The sequence below is a fragment of the Rana temporaria genome, chromosome 3 (assembly GCF_905171775.1).
Source record: "Rana temporaria chromosome 3, aRanTem1.1, whole genome shotgun sequence".
Classification (NCBI taxonomy): Eukaryota; Metazoa; Chordata; class Amphibia; order Anura; family Ranidae; genus Rana; species Rana temporaria.
In genome coordinates, this window is record NC_053491.1 from 495,198,221 (window position 1) to 495,218,191 (window position 19,971).

Genomic DNA, 19,971 nt, shown 5'->3' on the forward strand with positions numbered 1-19,971 from the left:
CCCTTCCCTTCTTACCATGTATTCTATGACCTGACCCTTCCCTTCTTACCATGCGTTGTACAACCTGACCCTTCCCTTCTTACCATGTGTTCTATGACCTGACCCTTCCCTTCTTACAATGCATTCTATGACCGGAACCTTCCCTTCTTACAATGCGTTCTATGACTGGAACCTTCCCTTCTTACAATGCATTCTATGACCGGAAACCTTCCCTTCTTACCATGTGTTCTATGACCTGACCCTTCCCTTCTTACCATGTGTTCTATGACCTGACCCTTCCCTTCTTACAATGCATTCTATGACCGGAACCTTCCCTTCTTACAATGCATTCTATGACCGGAACCTTCCCTTCTTACAATGCATTCTATGACCGGAACCTTCCCTTCTTACAATGCATTCTATGACCGGAACCTTCTCTTCTTACCATGCGTTGTACAACCTGACCCTTCCCTTCTTACCATGCGTTCTATGACTGGAACCTTCCCTTCTTACCATGTGTTGTACAACCTGACCCTTCCCTTCTTACCATGTGTTCTATGACTGGAACCTTCCCTTCTTACCATGTGTTCTATGATCTGACCCTTCCCTTCTTACCATGCGTTGTACAACCTGACCCTTCCCTTCTTACAATGCATTCTATGACCTGACCCTTCCCTACTTACCATGTGTTCTATGACCTGACCCTTCCCTTCTTACTATGTGTTCTATGACCTGACCCTTCCCTTCTTACCATGCGCTATACAACCGGAACCTTCCCTTCTTACCATGTGTTCTATGGCCAGAACATTCCCTTCTTACCATGTGTTCTATGACCGGAACCTTCCCTTCTTACCATGCGTTCTATGACCGGAACCTTCCCTTCTTACAATGCGTTCTATGACCGTAACCTTCCCTTCTTACCATGTGTTCTATGACCGGGACCTTCCCTTCTTGCCATGTGTTCTATGACCGGAACCTTCCCTTCTTACCATGCGTTATACAACCTGAACCTTCCCTTCTTACCATGCGTTCTATGACTGGAACCTTCCCTTCTTACCATGCGTTCTATGACCGGAACCTTCCCTTCTTACCATGCGTTCTATGACCGGAACCTTCCCTTCTTACCATGCGTTATACAACCTGAACCTTCCCTTCTTACCATGCGTTCTATGACTGGAACCTTCCCTTCTTACCATGCGTTCTATGACCGGAACCTTCCCTTCTTACCATGCATTCTATAACCGGAACCTTCCCTTCTTACCATGTGTTCTATGACCGGAACCTTCCCTTCTTACCATGCGTTATACAACCTGAACCTTCCCTTCTTAGTTCTTACCATGCGTTCTATGACTGGAACCTTCCCTTCTTACTATGTGGTCTATGACTGGAACCTTCCCTTCTTACAATGCGTTCTATGACTGGAACCTTCCCTTCTTACCATGTGTTCTATGACTGGAACCTTCCCTTCTTACCATGTGTTCTATGACCGCAACCTTTCCTTCTTACCATGCGTTCTATGACCGGAACCTTCCCTTCTTACCATGTGTTCTATGACTGGAACCTTCCCTTCTTACCATGTGTTCTATGACCGGAACCTTCCCTTCTTACCATGCGTTCTATGACTGGAACCTTCCCTTCTTACCATGTGTTCTATGACCGGAACCTTCCCTTCTTACCATGTGTTCTATGACCGGAACCTTCCCTTCTTACCATGCGTTCTATGACCGGAACCTTCCCTTCTTACCATGTGTTCTATGACCGGAACCTTCCCTTCTTACCATGCGTTCTATGACCAGAACCTTCCCTTCTTACCATGCGTTATACAACCTGAACCTTCCCTTCTTACCATGTGTTCTATGGCCAGAACATTCCCTTCTTACCATGTGTTCTATGACTGGAACCTTCCCTTCTTACCATGCGTTCTATGACCGGAACCTTCCCTTCTCACCATGCGTTCTATAACCGGAACCTTTCCTTCTTACCATGCGTTCTATGACCTGAACCTTCCCTTCTTACCATGCGTTCTATGACCGGAACCTTCCCTTCTTACCATGCGTTCTATGACTGGGACCTTCCCTTCTTACCATGCGTTCTATAACCGGAACCTTTCCTTCTTACCATGCGTTCTATGACCTGAACCTTCCCTTCTTACCATGCGTTCTATGACTGGGACCTTCCCTTCTTACCATGCGTTCTATAACCGGAACCTTTCCTTCTTACCATGCGTTCTATGACCTGAACCTTCCCTTCTTACCATGCGTTCTATGACCGGAACCTTCCCTTCTTACCATGCGTTCTATGACTGGAACCTTACCTTCTTACCATGCGTTCTATGACCGGAACCTTCCCTTCTTACAATGCGTTCTATGACCGTAACCTTCCCTTCTTACCATGTGTTCTATGACCGGGACCTTCCCTTCTTGCCATGTGTTCTATGACCGGAACCTTCCCTTCTTACCATGCGTTATACAACCTGAACCTTCCCTTCTTACCATGCGTTCTATGACTGGAACCTTCCCTTCTTACCATGCGTTCTATGACCGGAACCTTCCCTTCTTACCATGCGTTCTATGACCGGAACCTTCCCTTCTTACCATGCGTTATACAACCTGAACCTTCCCTTCTTACCATGCGTTCTATGACTGGAACCTTCCCTTCTTACCATGCGTTCTATGACCGGAACCTTCCCTTCTTACCATGCGTTCTATGACCGGAACCTTCCCTTCTTACCATGCATTCTATAACCGGAACCTTCCCTTCTTACCATGTGTTCTATGACCGGAACCTTCCCTTCTTACCATGCGTTATACAACCTGAACCTTCCCTTCTTAGTTCTTACCATGCGTTCTATGACTGGAACCTTCCCTTCTTACTATGTGGTCTATGACTGGAACCTTCCCTTCTTACAATGCGTTCTATGACTGGAACCTTCCCTTCTTACCATGTGTTCTATGACTGGAACCTTCCCTTCTTACCATGTGTTCTATGACCGCAACCTTTCCTTCTTACCATGCGTTCTATGACCGGAACCTTCCCTTCTTACCATGTGTTCTATGACTGGGACCTTCCCTTCTTACCATGTGTTCTATGACCGGAACCTTCCCTTCTTACCATGCGTTCTATGACTGGAACCTTCCCTTCTTACCATGTGTTCTATGACCGGAACCTTCCCTTCTTACCATGTGTTCTATGACCGGAACCTTCCCTTCTTACCATGCGTTCTATGACCGGAACCTTCCCTTCTTACCATGTGTTCTATGACCGGAACCTTCCCTTCTTACCATGCGTTCTATGACCAGAACCTTCCCTTCTTACCATGCGTTATACAACCTGAACCTTCCCTTCTTACCATGTGTTCTATGGCCAGAACATTCCCTTCTTACCATGTGTTCTATGACTGGAACCTTCCCTTCTTACCATGCGTTCTATGACCGGAACCTTCCCTTCTCACCATGCGTTCTATAACCGGAACCTTTCCTTCTTACCATGCGTTCTATGACCTGAACCTTCCCTTCTTACCATGCGTTCTATGACCGGAACCTTCCCTTCTTACCATGCGTTCTATGACTGGGACCTTCCCTTCTTACCATGCGTTCTATAACCGGAACCTTTCCTTCTTACCATGCGTTCTATGACCTGAACCTTCCCTTCTTACCATGCGTTCTATGACTGGGACCTTCCCTTCTTACCATGCGTTCTATAACCGGAACCTTTCCTTCTTACCATGCGTTCTATGACCTGAACCTTCCCTTCTTACCATGCGTTCTATGACCGGAACCTTCCCTTCTTACCATGCGTTCTATGACTGGAACCTTACCTTCTTACCATGTGTTCTATGACCGGAAGCTTCCCTTCTTACCATGTGTTCTATGACTGGAACCTTCCCTTCTTACCATGTGTTCTATGACGTAACCTTCCCTTCTTACCATGTGTTATACAACCTGACCCTTCCCTTCTTATCATGTGTTCTATGACCGGAACCTTCCCTTCTCGCCATTTGTTCTATGACCTGAACCTTCCCTTCTCGCCATGTGGTCTATGACTGGAACCTTCCCTTCTTACAATGCATTCTATGACTGGAACCTTCCCTTCTTACTATGCGTTCTATGACTGGAACCTTACCTTCTTACCATGTGTTCTATGACTGGAACCTTCCCTTCCTACCACACGTTCTGTGATACATTTGCCTATATGTCTCAGTTTACTGCTCCCTGCTAGCCAGGTTATTGATGTGCTAATGTCCCCTCACTATTTCTAAAGGTTAATTGATCTATTGTGTTGTGTGAAGGAGAGCTGGGTTTAAGTGGCTTGTGTTAATTATTCTGATTGCTTCATTGTGGTAATTATCTCTCTATATGCGGGGTCGAGCGGTCTGGTTGATGTATTCAGTACAGCTAGTGCTCAGCGTCATTGATGTCATTGTCTAAAGAAAATGTGTTTCAGCATCGGCCCCGTCGTGTCTACCTACTCATCTGTATGGAAGCCCCAGTGTGAGGGGGGCGGAGATTTGTCATTGTAACAGTTTTGGAAATGACATATAAGCTGTGTGTTATAACATTAAAGTCTGTGTTGTTCAAGCAGTAAGCTGGTCTCATGTGTGGCTTTCTGGGCGATTCCAGGGATATCCCTCCTCGTGGAATATTGGGGTGATTTTCGTTATGGGAAGAAGGGAACGTTGACGGGGATATCATACCGATACCGTCACAATTGGTTGGTAGCAGTGGGATTTTTCCCTTCTATTCCCCTTCACACCCGGATTCCAAGCAGACACTGGAAGAACTACTGGAAGTTCGTGGAAGGATTGCTAGCAACAAAACCAAGCGGGTCATCATAGCAGAATCAATGGAGCTAGACCAGGAGGACGGGATTGCAGCAACGCCAGCAGTACAAGAGATGGAGACACCAGTGATTCAGGAGGAGGAATCGCCAGCCAACAAGCTAATGAGAGAGAAGCTAGCGTGGTTCGGCCCGAACCCAACGCCAGATGTGGTACTGAAAGTGATGGACCTGTTAGCGAAGGAGGCTAAACAAATAAGAGACGCAGAACTACAGAAGGATAAACAAATAAGGGACGCAGAACTACAGAAGGATAAACAAATAAGAGACGCAGAGCTACAGGAGGCTAAAGAACTAAGGGACGCAGAACTACAGAAGGATAAACAAATAAGAGACGCAGAACTACAGAAGGCTAAACAAATAAGAGACGCAGAGCTACAGGAGGATAAACAAATAAGAGACGCAGAGCTACAGAAGGCTAAACAAATAAGGGACGCAGAACTACAGAAGGATAAACAAATAAGAGATGCAGAGCTACAGGAGGCTAAAGAAATAAGGGACGCAGAACTACAGAAGGATAAAGAAATAAGAGACGCAGAACTACAGAAGGATAAAGAAATAAGGGACGCAGAACTACAGAAGGCTAAACAAATAAGAGACGCAGAACTACAGAAGGCTAAACAAATAAGAGACGCAGAACTACAGAAGGCTAAAGAAATAAGAGACGCAGAACTACAGAAGGATAAACAAATAAGGGACGCAGAACTACAGTTAAAACTGGCAGCAGTTCAACAAGCAGCCGCACATTCTCCAAACAGTGAGTACAGCACAGCAGACGCAAGGAAGATTCCGTTTAGCGCTTTTAAAGCTTTTGATGAAAAGGACTGTGAGATTGATAACTTCCTTGCAGACTTTGAGCGACAATGTAACCTGCACCGAATAGCTAGAGGAGAGTGGGTTGCAATATTGTCAGGCAAACTGTCAGGCAAAGCTTCTGATGCTTTCCGGACCGTGCCAGATCAGGATATCCATAGCTACGCCCGGGTTAAAGAAGCGCTCCTGGCTCGTTATGCAGTAACCCCAGAGTCCCACCGACAGAAGTTCAGGGACTCACGCAAAACCACAAAAGACTCTTACGCGGAATGGGCATGCCAGTTATCCCTGTCGGCCTCTAACTGGGCTAACAGCAGCCAGGCCACCACCGCAGAGGACATTTTGCAACTAATGCTCCTGGAGCAATTTTACAATCACATCCAGACGGACGTCAAAGATTGGGTGAGAGATCGCAGGCCCATGACTCTACCAGAGGCCGCTAAGTTGGCGGATAAATATGCAGATACTCGCAAGACGAACAAGGTCACACCACAGGAACAACCTCCACCACAAACGGTGCCCTCACACCCACCAACCGCTAGATACCAACCTCCTAACAGACCGGTGACATCTAGCCCTCGCTATCCACGCCAGGAGGGCAACGAACAACGCTGCTTCCGGTGCAAACAGCTGGGTCACTTCAAGCAGAATTGCCCCATGAATGACAACACCAGGTCAAATTGGTCTCAACATGGGTACCGCCCACCAGCAGCAGCCCATTGTGTAGACTCGGCTTGGGATCCCCAGGAGCTGGGTCAGGAAGAACCATTGGGCACCCCTTACGAAGCCCTCATGGTACAATCTGTTATTACGGACAACAGGGAACACCATTGTCAGCTGGTCATGGGCTCCAGCCCTGAGCCGGAGGGGCCCTGGAGGGAGCTGGGCAGAAAGAGGCACCGCCGGCCACCCTTCAAGAAGAAGAGGTCCTGGAAGCCGTATAACAAGCTGACCTGGGAGGAGAAGAAGCGACTGGAGGAGAGGGAGTCGCAGCGGGCGTCCCAGATGCGTGCCGAGATGTTCGCCAAGGGCCCACCGGTGGCCCCTTACACCACCACCCAGTTCCTGATGATGAAGGACCACGTGGAGAGCCTGCAGGACATGAGCAAGCAGGAGCTGATCCGTGAGTACATAGAGCTGGAGGAGTGCATAAGCCGCATGGAGGAGGAGAACAACCACCTGAGGTCACAGCAGCATGAACTGGAGATGGAGCTGGAGAAGCTCCAAGAGGAGAACCGGCGGCTGCGGAGGGAGCAGGGGGTGGCTGACCTTATGGGGCTCTGATTCCCCTCCCCCCCCCCCCCCCGGACTCTGAGCACCAGTGCTACAGCATTTCAACAAATATAACTTTTTCTTTTTATGAATCTCCTGGGATTGTCACTTCAGAGCCATAACCTGCCCCCTCCCATAGCGGGACACCTAGACGGCGGCGCACAGACCCATTCGCTGTCTTCACACTGACTTCTGGTGACTTTGCAGATCGCACAAAGACTTGGGGACTGACCGGCGTGTGATCTGACGACCCGGTGACATACCTGAGTCTGAAGCAGTTGCCAAGGGAGGTCAGTCATGCCAAACGGAGTTAACCTCTGACTAATAGCTCTGAACCCGTCAACCCTACTGGACCAGGGAAGGTCCAACCGGGTTTGCCGGAGCAGGGAGCAAAAGGGGGGCCATTGTGATACATTTGCCTATATGTCTCAGTTTACTGCTCCCTGCTAGCCAGGTTATTGATGTGCTAATGTCCCCTCACTATTTCTAAAGGTTAATTGATCTATTGTGTTGTGTGAAGGAGAGCTGGGTTTAAGTGGCTTGTGTTAATTATTCTGATTGCTTCATTGTGGTAATTATCTCTCTATATGCGGGGTCGAGCGGTCTGGTTGATGTATTCAGTACAGCTAGTGCTCAGCGTCATTGATGTCATTGTCTAAAGAAAATGTGTTTTCAGCATCGGCCCCGTCGTGTCTACCTATAATCTGTATGGAAGCCCCAGTGTGAGGGGGGCGGAGATTTGTCATTGTAACAGTTTTGGAAATGACATATAAGCTGTGTGTGTTATAACATTAAAGTCTGTGTTGTTCAAGCAGTAAGCTGGTCTCATGTGTGGCTTTCTGGGCGATTCCAGGGATATCCCTCCTCGTGGAATATTGGGGTGATTTTCGTTATGGGAAGAAGGGAACGTTGACGGGGATATCATACCGATACCGTCACACGTTCTATGACCGGAACCTTCCCTTCTTACCATGTATTATATGACCTGAACCTGCCAGTCACGATTCCATTGTCGTGGGTGATTTGCACCTTCCCAGAGTGATAATTTCGGACTTTTATGGATGTTTTCAGTAAAACATTATTTGCATAATCATTATTCAAATACAATCTGTAATCATCTTTTATGGCGCGCACACTACACCTATTATAGACTACGTGACTGCCGTGGGGGCCTGGCGGTGGACAGTCTCCATCCCACTGAACAAGAGACAAAGGGCCTAGGCTGGGGCTCTACTGTAAGATCTCCTCTGATCTCAGAGGCTAAGCAGGGTCCGCCTGGTTGGCAATTCATTTTTTTTAGCCTGATTAACCATGTGACTAGGAGGACAATGCAGTGTAACATTGGCCAATAGCAGCAGAACATTTGTCACCGGGGATAATAGGCCCAATAATGGATGCCTAACAATAGGCCCAATAATGGATGCCTAACAATAGGCCCAACTCATGGATGCCGAACAATAGGCCCAACTATTGGATGCCGAACAATAGGCCCAACTATTGGATGCCTAACAATAGGCCCAACTCATGGATGCCGAACAATAGGCCCAACTCATGAATGCCGAACAATAGGCCCAACTATTGGATGCCTAACAATAGGTCCAACTATTGGATGCCTAACAATAGGCCCAACTATTGGATGCCTAACAATAGGCCCAACTCATGGATGCCTAACAATAGGCCCAACTCATGGATGCCTAACAATAGGCCCAACTATTGGATGCCTAACAATAGGCCCAACTATTGGATGCCTAACAATAGGCCCAACTCGTGGATGCCTAACAATAGGCCCAACTCATGGATGCCTAACAATAGGCCCAACTATTGGATGCCTAACAATAGGCCCAACTGGTGGATGCCTAACAATAGGCCCAACTATTGGATGCCTAACAATAGGCCCAACTATTGGATGCCTAACAATAGGCCCAACTATTGGATGCCTAACAATAGGCCCAACTATTGGATGCCTAACAATAGGCCCAACTCGTGGATGCCTAACAATAGGCCCAACTCAACTTATTTTATTCGTGGAAATAGGGGGCTGCGGTCAGTTCAGCTATACATTTCCCAAGACCACAAATTCTAAACCCGTAGAATTTGCCACAGGCTCAACCCTCGCAGTCATGATTTGGGTTTCAAAGCTAGCAAGCAGATAGTTGATGGCCTCTTTATTACATAACCCGCCTAGTCGGTGATTCCTGATGTTAGAATAGATGAATCTCACTGGCCATGTGGGACACGAGTTCCACCACTTAGAAGAAGAAAACTGAATGTCCGTAAATAACCGAATGAACCCAAAGAGGAAGACAAGAGGGGATCGGAGAAGGTTTGCCGGCCTGGCCTTTAGCATTGATGGCACTAAGAGCCCCGCTACTGTCCCTCCCTCTCCCAACAGTCTTCAAAGATACCCAATGGATGATTCCTTGTAGTACCCAATGTCCCCTTTTTTTAATCCCTGTGTATGCATGTGGACTCCAAAAGCCACCACCCCACCCCCCATATGCCAGTTCCCTATGATGGGTAACATCTCTTACTTGACTAGAAAAAGAGAAAGGTCGCCCATTGGGTCACATACTCCTATCTGACACCCATCCTCCCATCCACCCTCCCTCTCTCTCCCAGTGACCAATAGGCACCAATTGGGAAATTCTTATTAAGCCTCCACTGGGCACTGAGCACCTCCACCCATGCCTTATCCCCCTTTCCCCCCAGGTGATTTTCTCTTCCCCCCGGGTATGCTCCACTTGGTACTGTCCCCTATACCTTACCCCCTCTCATGTAATCCCCCCCCAGGTATGCTGCACTTGGTACTGACCCCCATGTCTTACCCCCTATCATGTGCTTTTCTCTTCCCCCCCAGGAATGATCCACTTGGTACTGTCCCCCATACCTTACCCCCTCTCATGTAATTTCCTTCCCCAGGTATGCTGCACTTGGTACTGACCCCCATGTCTTACCCCCTCTCATGTGATTTTCTCTCCCCCCCAGGTATGCTGCACTTGGTACTGACCCCCATGTCTTACCCCCTCTCATGTGATTTTCTCTCCCCCCCAGGTATGCTGCACTTGGTACTGACCCCCATGTCTTACCCCCTCTCATGTGATTTTCTCTCCCCCCAGGTATGCTGCATCTGGTACTGACCCCCATGTCTTACCCCCTCTCTTGTGATTTTCTCTCCCCCCAGGTATGCTGCACTTGGTACTGACCCCCATGTCTTACCCCCTCTCATGTAATTTTCTCTCCCCCCATGTATGCTGCACTTGGTACTGACCCCCATGTCTTACCCCCTCTCTTGTGATTTTCTCTCCCCCCCAGGTATGCTGCACTTGGTACTGACCCCCATGTCTTACCCCCTCTCATGTGATTTTCTCTCCCCCCCAGGTATGCTGCACTTGGTACTGACCCCCATGTCTTACCCCCTCTCATGTGATTTTCTCTCCCCCCAGGTATGCTGCACTTGGTACTGACCCCCATGTCTTACCCCCTCTCATGTGATTTTCTCTCCCCCCCAGGTATGCTGCACTTGGTACTGACCCCCATGTCTTACCCCCTCTCATGTGATTTTCTCTCCCCCCAGGTATGCTGCACTTGGTACTGACCCCCATGTCTTACCCCCTCTCATGTGATTTTCTCTCCCCCCCAGGTATGCTGCACTTGGTACTGACCCCCATGTCTTACCCGCTCTCATGTGATTTTCTCTCCCCCCCAGGTATGCTGCACTTGGTACTGACCCCCATGTCTTACCCCCTCTCATGTGATTTTCTCTCCCCCCCAGGTATGCTGCACTTGGTACTGACCCCCATGTCTTACCCCCTCTCATGTGATTTTCTCTCCCCCCAGGTATGCTGCACTTGGTACTGACCCCCATGTCTTACCCGCTCTCATGTGATTTTCTCTCCCCCCCAGGTATGCTGCACTTGGTACTGACCCCCATGTCTTACCCGCTCTCATGTGATTTTCTCTCCCCCCCAGGTATGCTGCACTTGGTACTGACCCCCATGTCGTGGTTGAACGCACGTTTATACTGCCGCAGTAATTTCACTGACATAGCTGCAGTATTGTCTCAGCAGGACCAGAACAACGTGGCCGCCCTCCTGTCCCCCTACACCCCCAGTACAGGTTTCTGGATCGGGCTGAGGTTCAACCGCTTCAAAAGTAACTGGTACTGGAGCGGAAGACAGCTATGGGGAGGATTCAGCTACTGGGGGCCCGGAGAGCCTGACACACCTTTCACCAATGCCTGCGGAATGATATCAGGGGCCCCCGCCCAGAATTTCACCTGGGGCGCCAAGTGCTGTGCACAAGAGCTGCCATTCATCTGTTATATAGGTTCCTGATTCTGCTCCTGCATGCGGGGCTGCTGCACACCTCTCATCTACAGAGCTCTGATCCGAGTTAGTTCCTAAACCTAGGGACACCACAGACCAGTCCTTTCCCAGGTTCCATGTTCTGATGGACTTATCAATATAAAATGTATCCTGAAGACTTCTGTTTCTGCATCTAGAGACTCTGTCCCTGCGCCTAGAGACTCTGTCCCTGCACCTAGAGACTCTGTCCCTGAACCTAGAGACTCTGTCCCTGCACCTAGAGACTCTGTCCCTGCACCTAGAGACTCTGTCCCTGCACCTAGAGACTCTGTCCCTGTACCTAGAGACTGTGTCCCTGTACCTAGAGACTGTGTCCCTGTACCTAGAGACTCTGTCCCTGAACCTAGAGACTCTGTCCCTGCACCTAGAGACTCTGTTCCTGCACCTAGAGACTCTGTCCCTGCACCTAGAGACTCTGTCCCTGCACCTAGAGACTCTGTCCCTGAACCTAGAGACTCTGTCCCTGAACCTAGAGACTCTGTCCCTGCACCTAGAGACTCTGTCCCTGCACCTAGAGACTCTGTCCCTGCACCTAGAGACTCTGTCCCTGCACCTAGAGACTCTGTCCCTGTACCTAGAGACTGTGTCCCTGTACCTAGAGACTGTGTCCCTGTACCTAGAGACTCTGTCCCTGAACCTAGAGACTCTGTCCCTGCACCTAGAGACTCTGTTCCTGCACCTAGAGACTCTGTCCCTGCACCTAGAGACTCTGTCCCTGCACCTAGAGACTCTGTCCCTGAACCTAGAGACTCTGTCCCTGAACCTAGAGACTCTGTCCCTGCACCTAGAGACTCTGTTCCTGCACCTAGAGACTCTGTCCCTGCGCCTAGAGACTCTGTCCCTGCACCTAGAGACTCTGTTCCTGCACCTAGAGACTCTGTCCCTGCACCTAGAGATTCTGTCCCTGCACCTAGAGACTCTGTCCCTGCGCCTAGAGACTGTGTCCCTGCACCTAGAGACTCTGTCCCTGCACCTAGAGACTCTGACCCTGCGCCTAGAGACTGTGTCCCTGCACCTAGAGACTCTGTCCCTGCACCTAGAGACTCTGTCCCTGCACCTCGAGACTCTGTCCCTGCACCTAGAGACTCTGTCCCTGCACCTAGAGACTGTGTCCCTGTACCTAGAGACTCTGTCCCTGCACATAGAGACTCTGTCCCTGCACCTAAAGACTCTGTCCCTGCGCCTAGAGACTGTGTCCCTGCACCTAGAGACTCTGTCCCTGCACCTAGAGACTGTGTCCCTGCGCCTAGAGACTCTGTCCCTGCACCTAAAGACTCTGTCACTGCACCTTGAGACTCTGTCCCTGCACCTAGAGATTCTGTCCCTGCACCTCGAGACTCTGTCCCTGCACCTAGAGACTCTGTCCCTGCACCTAGAGACTCTGTCCCTGCACCTCGAGACTCTGTCCCTGCACCTAGAGACTCTGTCCCTGAACATAGAGACTCTGTCCCTGCGCCTAGAGACTGTGTCCCTGCGCCTAGAGACTGTGTCCCTGCGCCTAGAGACTGTGTCCCTGCGCCTAGAGACTCTGTCCCTGCACATAGAGACTCTGTCCCTGCACATAGAGACTCTGTCCCTGCACCTAAAGACTCTGTCCCTGCACCTAGAGACTCTGTCCCTGCACCTAGAGACTCTGTCCCTGGACTTAGAGATCATGGTCCTGCACCTAAAGACTCTATATCTCTAACTCTAACTTTATCTCTAACCCTTACCCTAACTCTATTTCTAACCCTAACCTTACCCTAACATTTAACACGAATCCTAACATGTGACTTTGGACAAATAAAGGTTCCTTAACCACTTTTTGCATATTTGGGTTGAGTCTTCCTCTAGTGGTGGCTTCTAGTATTTGGGCGAAGTCCCCTTCTAGTGGTGCCCTCAGGTATTTGGGTGATGTCCCCTGGAGTGATGACCTCCGGTATTTGTGGGGTATCCACCTCTAGTGGTGGCCTCAGGTGTTTAGGTGGAGTCTCTTTCTAGCGGTGGCTTAGGTATGTGTGTTGCGTCGCCCTCTAGTGCTCGCCTCAGGTACTTTGGCGGACTCTCCCTCTAGTTGTGTTCTCAGGTTTTTGGATGCTGTCCCCCTGAAGTAATGGCCTCAGGTATTTGGATGGAGTCTCCCTCTAGTGGTGGACTTGGGTATTTGGGTCGAGTCCCCCTCTAGTGGTGGCCTCAGGTGTTTAGGTGGAATCTCTTTCTAGCGGTGGCTTAAGTATTTGTGTTGCGTCGCCCTCTAGTGCTCGCCTCAGGTACTTTGGCGGACTCTCTCTCTAGTTGTGTTCTCAGTATTTGGGTGGAGTCCCCCTCTAGTGGTGGACTTGGGTATTTGGGTCGAGTCTCTCTCTAGTGGTGGACTTGGGTATTTGGGTCGAGTCGCCCTCTAGTGGTGGACTTGGGTATTTGGGTCGAGTCCCCCTCTAGTGGTGGACTTGGGTATTTGGGTCGAGTCTCTCTCTAGTGGTGGACTTGGGTATTTGGGTCGAGTCCCCCTCTAGTGGTCGACTTGGGTATTTGGGTCGAGTCTCTCTCTAGTGGTGGACTTGGGTATTTGGGTCGAGTCCCCCTCTAGTGGTGGACTTGGGTATTTGGGTCGAGTCCCCCTCTAGTAGTGGACTTGGGTATTTGGGTCGAGTCCCCCTCTAGTAGTGGACTTGGGTATTTGGGTCGAGTCCCCCTCTAGTGGTGGACTTGGGTATTTGGGTCGAGTCCCCCTCTAGTGGTGGGCTTGGGTATTTGGGTCGAGTCCCCCTCTAGTGGTGGACTTGGGTATTTGGGTCGAGTCTCTCTCTAGTGGTGGACTTGGGTATTTGGGTCGAGTCCCCCTCTAGTGGTCGACTTGGGTATTTGGGTCGAGTCTCTCTCTAGTGGTGGACTTGGGTATTTGGGTCGAGTCGCCCTCTAGTGGTGGACTTGGGTATTTGGGTCGAGTCCCCCTCTAGTGGTGGCCTTGGGTATTTGGGTCGAGTCCCCCTCTAGTGGTCGACTTGGGTATTTGGGTCGAGTCTCTCTCTAGTGGTGGACTTGGGTATTTGGGTCGAGTCCCCCTCTAGTGGTGGACTTGGGTATTTGGGTCGAGTCCCCCTCTAGTTGTGTTCTCAGTATTTGGGTGGAGTCCCCCTCTAGTGGTGGACTTTGGTATTTAGGTCGAGTCTCCCTCTAGTGGTGGACTTGGGTATTTGGGTCGAGTCGCCCTCTAGTGGTGGGCTTGGGTATTTGGGTCGAGTCCCCCTCTAGTGGTGGACTTGGGTATTTGGGTCGAGTCCCCCTCTAGTAGTGGACTTGGGTATTTGCTTTGAGTCCCCCTCTAGTGGTGGACTTGGGAATTTGGGTCGAGTCCCCCTCTAGTGGTGGACTTGGGTATTTGGGTCGAGTCCCCCTCTAGTGGTGGACTTGGGTATTTGGGTGCAGTCTCTCTCTAGTGGTGGACTTGGGTATTTGGGTCGAGTCCCCCTCTAGTGGTCGACTTGGGTATTTGGGTCGAGTCTCTCTCTAGTGGTGGACTTGGGTATTTGGGTGGAGTCGCCCTCTAGTGGTGGACTTGGGTATTTGGGTCGAGTCCCCCTCTAGTGGTAGACTTGGGTATTTGGGTGCAGTCTCTCTCTAGTGGTGGACTTGGGTATTTGGGTCGAGTCCCCCTCTAGTGGTTGACTTGGGTATTTGGGTCGAGTCTCTCTCTAGTGGTGGACTTGGGTATTTGGGTCGAGTCCCCCTCTAGTGGTCGACTTGGGTATTTGGGTCGAGTCTCTCTCTAGTGGTGGACTTGGGTATTTGGGTGGAGTCGCCCTCTAGTGGTGGACTTGGGTATTTGGGTCGAGTCCCCCTCTAGTGGTAGACTTGGGTATTTGGGTCGAGTCCCCCTCTAGTGGTAGACTTGGGTATTTGGGTGGAGTCGCCCTCTAGTGGTGGACTTGGGTATTTGGGTCGAGTCCCCCTCTAGTGGTGGACTTGGGTATTTGGGTAAAGTCCCCCTCTAGTGGTGGACTTGGGTATTTGGGTCGAGTTCCCCTCTAGTAGTGGCCTTTGATATTTGGGTCGAGTCTCCCCCTAGTGGAGGCCTTAGGTATTTCGGTGGAGTCCCCCTCTAGTGGAGGCCTCAGGTATTTCGGTGGAGTCCCCCTCTAGTGGAGGCCTTAGATATTTGGGTCATTCCCTGGTCTTGACCCGCTAGTCACGGTGGTCTTACCTCTCTGACATTTCGGGGGCAATGGTGTGATCATGTGTGCCGTTATCTGTGACTGGACTGGGGGGGTTGGGGTTCCATCTTGCTGGTTGATTTCTGAAGAGGCACCATGGGCTCACGTGTTTTTCAGCCTCCCTCCTTCCAGTACCCCCAGCCCCCCCGCCATTTGACAAACCCCCCGGGGAGCTTTCTTCTATTGTTGGCATTTACTCCAGAACAGCTTCATACTTCACATTACCTGCAGGTGGCGCCCTCTACAGAAAGTACATAAGAACCCCCCAGAGCAGCACATGAATAGATCGGCAGGTGGTCACTCCGTTATCATCCCCGTCTGCACTTGTTGTGTCATCTGCAGGAGTGACAGACGGTGACACTAATCCGGGACTAATCCCGAGCACTAATACCACCAATGTGCGTGCCGGAGTTCCTCCAGCAAGATTAACCCTCGCTGTGCCGGAGACATGTCCGCCCTCCTCAACCGATCCAACACGTTCACTAGAGGGACCTACTCCCTCCCTCCCTGGTGGTCACAAGAGAAGAGCCCCTTAGGGCTGGGGGTCAGTGGGGGGAATGCTCCTCTGATTGGTGGTCAGTGGGAGGAATGCTCCTTACATTGGTGGTCAGTGGGAAGAATGCTTTTTACATTGGTGGTCACTAGAGAAGAGCCCCTTTAGACTGGTGGTCAGTGGGAGGAATGCTCCTTACATTGGTGGTCACTAGAGAAGATCTCCTTTAGACTGGTGGTCAGTGGGAAGAATGCTCCTCTCATTGGTGGTCACTAGAGAAGAGCCCCTTTAGACTGGTGGTCAGTGGGAAGAATGCTCCTCTCATTGGTGGTCACTAGAGAAGAGCCCTTTAGACTGGTGGTCAGTGGGAAGAATGCTCCTCTCATTGGTGGTCACAAGAGAAGAGCCCCTTTATTCTGGTGGTCAGGGGGAGGAATGCTCCTCTCATTGGTGGTCACTAGAGAAGACCCCCTTCAGGAGGGTGGTCAGTGGGATGGCATGCACCTTATAATGGTGGTCACTAGAGAAGAGCCCCTTTAGACTGGTGGTCAGTGAGAAGAATGCTCCTCTGATTGGTGGTCAGTGGGAAGAATGCTCCTCTCATTGGTGGTCACTGGAGAAGAGCCCCTTTAGACTGGTGGTCAGTGGGGGGAATGCTCCTCTCATTGGTGGTCACTAAAGAAGAGCCCCTTAGGGCTGGGGGTCAGTGGGAAGAATGCTCCTCTCATTGGTGGTCAGTGGGATGGCATGCACCTTATAATGGTGGTCACTAGAGAAGAGCCCCTTTAGACTGGTGGTCAGTGGGAGGAATGCTACTCTCATTGGTGGTCAGTGGGAGGAATGCTCCTCTCATTGGTGGTCAGTGGGAGGAATGCTCCTCTCATTGGTGGTCAGTGGGAGGAATGCTCCTCTCATTGGTGGTCAGTGGGAGGAATGCTACTCTCATTGGTGGTCAGTGGGATGGCATGCTCCTCTCATTGGTGGTCAGTGGGAAGAATGCTCCTCTCATTGGTGGTCAGTGGGAAGCATGCTCCTCTCATTGGTGGTCACTAGAGAAGAGCCCCTTTAGACTGGTGGTCAGTGGGAGGAATGCTCCTTACATTGGTGGTCAGTGGGAAGAATGCTCCTCTCATTGGTGGTCACTAGAGAAGAGCCCCTTCAGGAGGGTGGTCAGTGGGAAGAATGCTCCTCTCTTTGGTGGTCAGTGGGAAGAATGCTCCTCTCTTTGGTGGTCAGTGGGAAGAATGCTCCTCTCTTTGGTGGTCAGTGGGAAGAATGCTCCTCTCTTTGGTGGTCAGTGGGAAGAATGCTCCTCTCTTTGGTGGTCAGTGGGAAGAATACTCCTTACATTGGTGGTCAGTGGGAGGAATGCTCCTCTCATTGGTGGTCAGTGGGAAGAATGCTCCTTACATTGGTGGTCAGTGGGAGGAATGCTCCTTACATTGGTGGTCAGTGGGAGGAATGCTCCTCTCATTGGTGGTCAGTGGGAAGAATGCTCCTTACATTGGTGGTCAGTGGGAAGAATGCTCCTCTCATTGGTGGTCAGTGGGAAGAATGCTCCTCTCATTGGTGGTCAGTGGGAGGAATGCTCCTCTCATTGGTGGTCAGTGGGAGGAATGCTCCTCTCATTGGTGGTCAGTGGGAAGAATGCTCCTCTCATTGGTGGTCAGTGGGAAGAATGCTCCTTACATTGGTGGTCAGTGGGAGGAATGCTCCTTACATTGGTGGTCAGTGGGAGGAATGCTCCTCTGATTGGTGGTCAGTGGGAAGAATGTTCCTCTCATTGGTGGTCAGTGGGAAGAATGTTCCTCTCATTGGTGGTCAGTGGGAGGAATGCTCCTTACATTGGTGGTCAGTGGGAGGAATGCTCCTTACATTGGTGGTCAGTGGGAGGAATGCTCCTCTCATTGGTGGTCAGTGGGAGGAATGCTCCTCTCATTGGTGGTCACTAGAGAAGATCCCCTTTAGACTGGTGGTCAGTGGGAGGAATGCTCCTCTCATTGGTGGTCAGTGGGAGGAATGCTCCTCTCATTGGTGGTCAGTGGGAGGAATGCTCCTCTCATTGGTGGTCAGTGGGAAGAATGCTCCTCTCATTGGTGGTCAGTACACATTCCCCCTCATGTCGGGGTGTCCCCGCTGTAGAGCTGATCTGGGGGTCTCACCAACGTCGTCCGCCTGACATTCATTGTGCGCCATGAAACGAGTCTCAGTAGAAATCACCGGCTCTTTATTGATGGATCTGAATCCACTCTACAATAAATACGTTATATACACATCATTATATACAGTGCTGGGGCGCGGTGCTGCGGGTGGCGGGGTGTCTATAGGGGGGTGCCAGTGTGGGGAGGAGGGACAGATTTCTAATCTTGAACACTTCAGCATTGTTCCTGTAATAGCATTAGTTCATTGGATGACCATTTTTGGGGGGTGGTGGCTTGTGACTGGGACGTCCTGGGGTCGCAAGATTGGCAGCCAATTGGATTCCCTTTGGAGGGGGCAGTGACAGTTGTCTAGACACGCCTTGACAGGGAGAGTTGCAGTTGATTGGATGTGCTTAAATAGGGAGAGTGGCAGTTGATTGGACGCCCTTTGGTGGGGATGGCGGCAGTTGATTGGATGCCCTTTGGTAGGGATGGTGGCAGTTGATTGGACACCCTCAGATGGGGACAATAGCAGTTGAATTGACACACTTTGGTGGGGTTGGTGGTAGTTTATTGGATGCCCTTGGGTGGGGATGGTGGCAGTTTATTGGGAACTCTTAGATGGGGACAATAGCAGTTGATTAGACAACCATTAATGGGGGCAATTGTGGCTTAATGAACATCCTTTGGTGGGGATGGTGGCAGTTTATTGGACACACATTGGTGGGGATGGTGGCAGTTTATTGGACACCCTTTGGTGGGGATGGTGACAGTTTATTGGACACACATTGGTGGGGATGGTGGCAGTTTATTGGACACACATTGGTGGGGATGGTGGCAGTTGTTTGCACGGTCCTTGGAGGGAGCAGTGGAAGTTGCCTGAATGCTCCTAGGCAGAGACAGTGGCAGTTGATTGGACATCCTTAGATGGGGACAATAGCAATTGACTGCACGCCCCTTAGTGGGGATATTGACTGCACGCCCCTTAGTGGGGATATTGACTGCACGCCCCTTAGTGGGGATATTGACTGTGCACGCCCCTTAGTGGGGATATTGACTGTGCACGCCCCTTAGTGGGGATATTGGCGGCACGCCCCTTAGTGGGGATATTGACTGCTCGCCCCCTTAGTGGGGATATTGGCTGCACGCCCCTTAGTGGGGATATTGGCGGCACGCCCCTTAGTGGGGATATTGGCGGCACGCCCCTTAGTGGGGATATTGGCGGCACGCCCCTTAGTGGGGATATTGGCTGCACGCCCCTTAGTGGGGATATTGGCGGCACGCCCCTTAGTGGGGATATTGACTGCTCGCCCCCTTAGTGGGGATATTGGCTGCACGCCCCTTAGTGGGGATATTGACTGCACGCCCCTTAGTAGGGATATTGGCAGCACGCCCCTTAGTGGGGATATTGGCTGCACGCCCCTTAGTGGGGATATTGGCTGCACGCCCCTTAGTGGGGATATTGACTGCACGCCCCTTAGTGGGGATATTGACTGCACGCCCCCTTAGTGGGGATATTGACTGCACGCCCCCTTAGTGGGGATATTGGCTGCACGCCCCTTAGTGGGGATATTGGCTGCACGCCCCCTTAGTGGGGATATTGGCTGCTCGCCCCCTTAGTGGGGATATTGACTGCACGCCCCTTAGTGGGGATATTGGCTGCACGCCCCTTAGTGGGGATATTGGCTGCACGCCCCCTTAGTGGGGATATTGGCTGCATGCCCCTTAGTGGGGATATTGGCTGCACGCCCCTTAGTGGGGATATTGGCTGCACGCCCCCTTAGTGGGGATATTGGCTGCACGCCCCCTTAGTGGGGATATTGGCTGCACGCCCCCTTAGTGGGGATATTGGCTGCACGCCCCCTTAGTGGGGATATGGA

The 19,971-nt window shown here is 50.9% G+C and overlaps 1 protein-coding gene across 1 annotated transcript in view; it reads left to right on the forward strand.

Moving 5' to 3' along the window:
- LOC120933852 (uncharacterized protein DDB_G0271670-like) overlaps window positions 1–11,407 on the forward strand; it is a 28,182-nt gene extending 16,775 nt beyond the window's left edge. The window contains exon 6 of the mRNA XM_040347266.1: window positions 10,870–11,407. Coding sequence (XP_040203200.1) covers window positions 10,870–11,234 — 365 coding nt within the window. The 3' untranslated portion in view covers window positions 11,235–11,407. The remainder of the gene's footprint in view (window positions 1–10,869) is intronic.
- The last annotated feature ends 8,564 nt before the right edge of the window (window positions 11,408–19,971 follow it).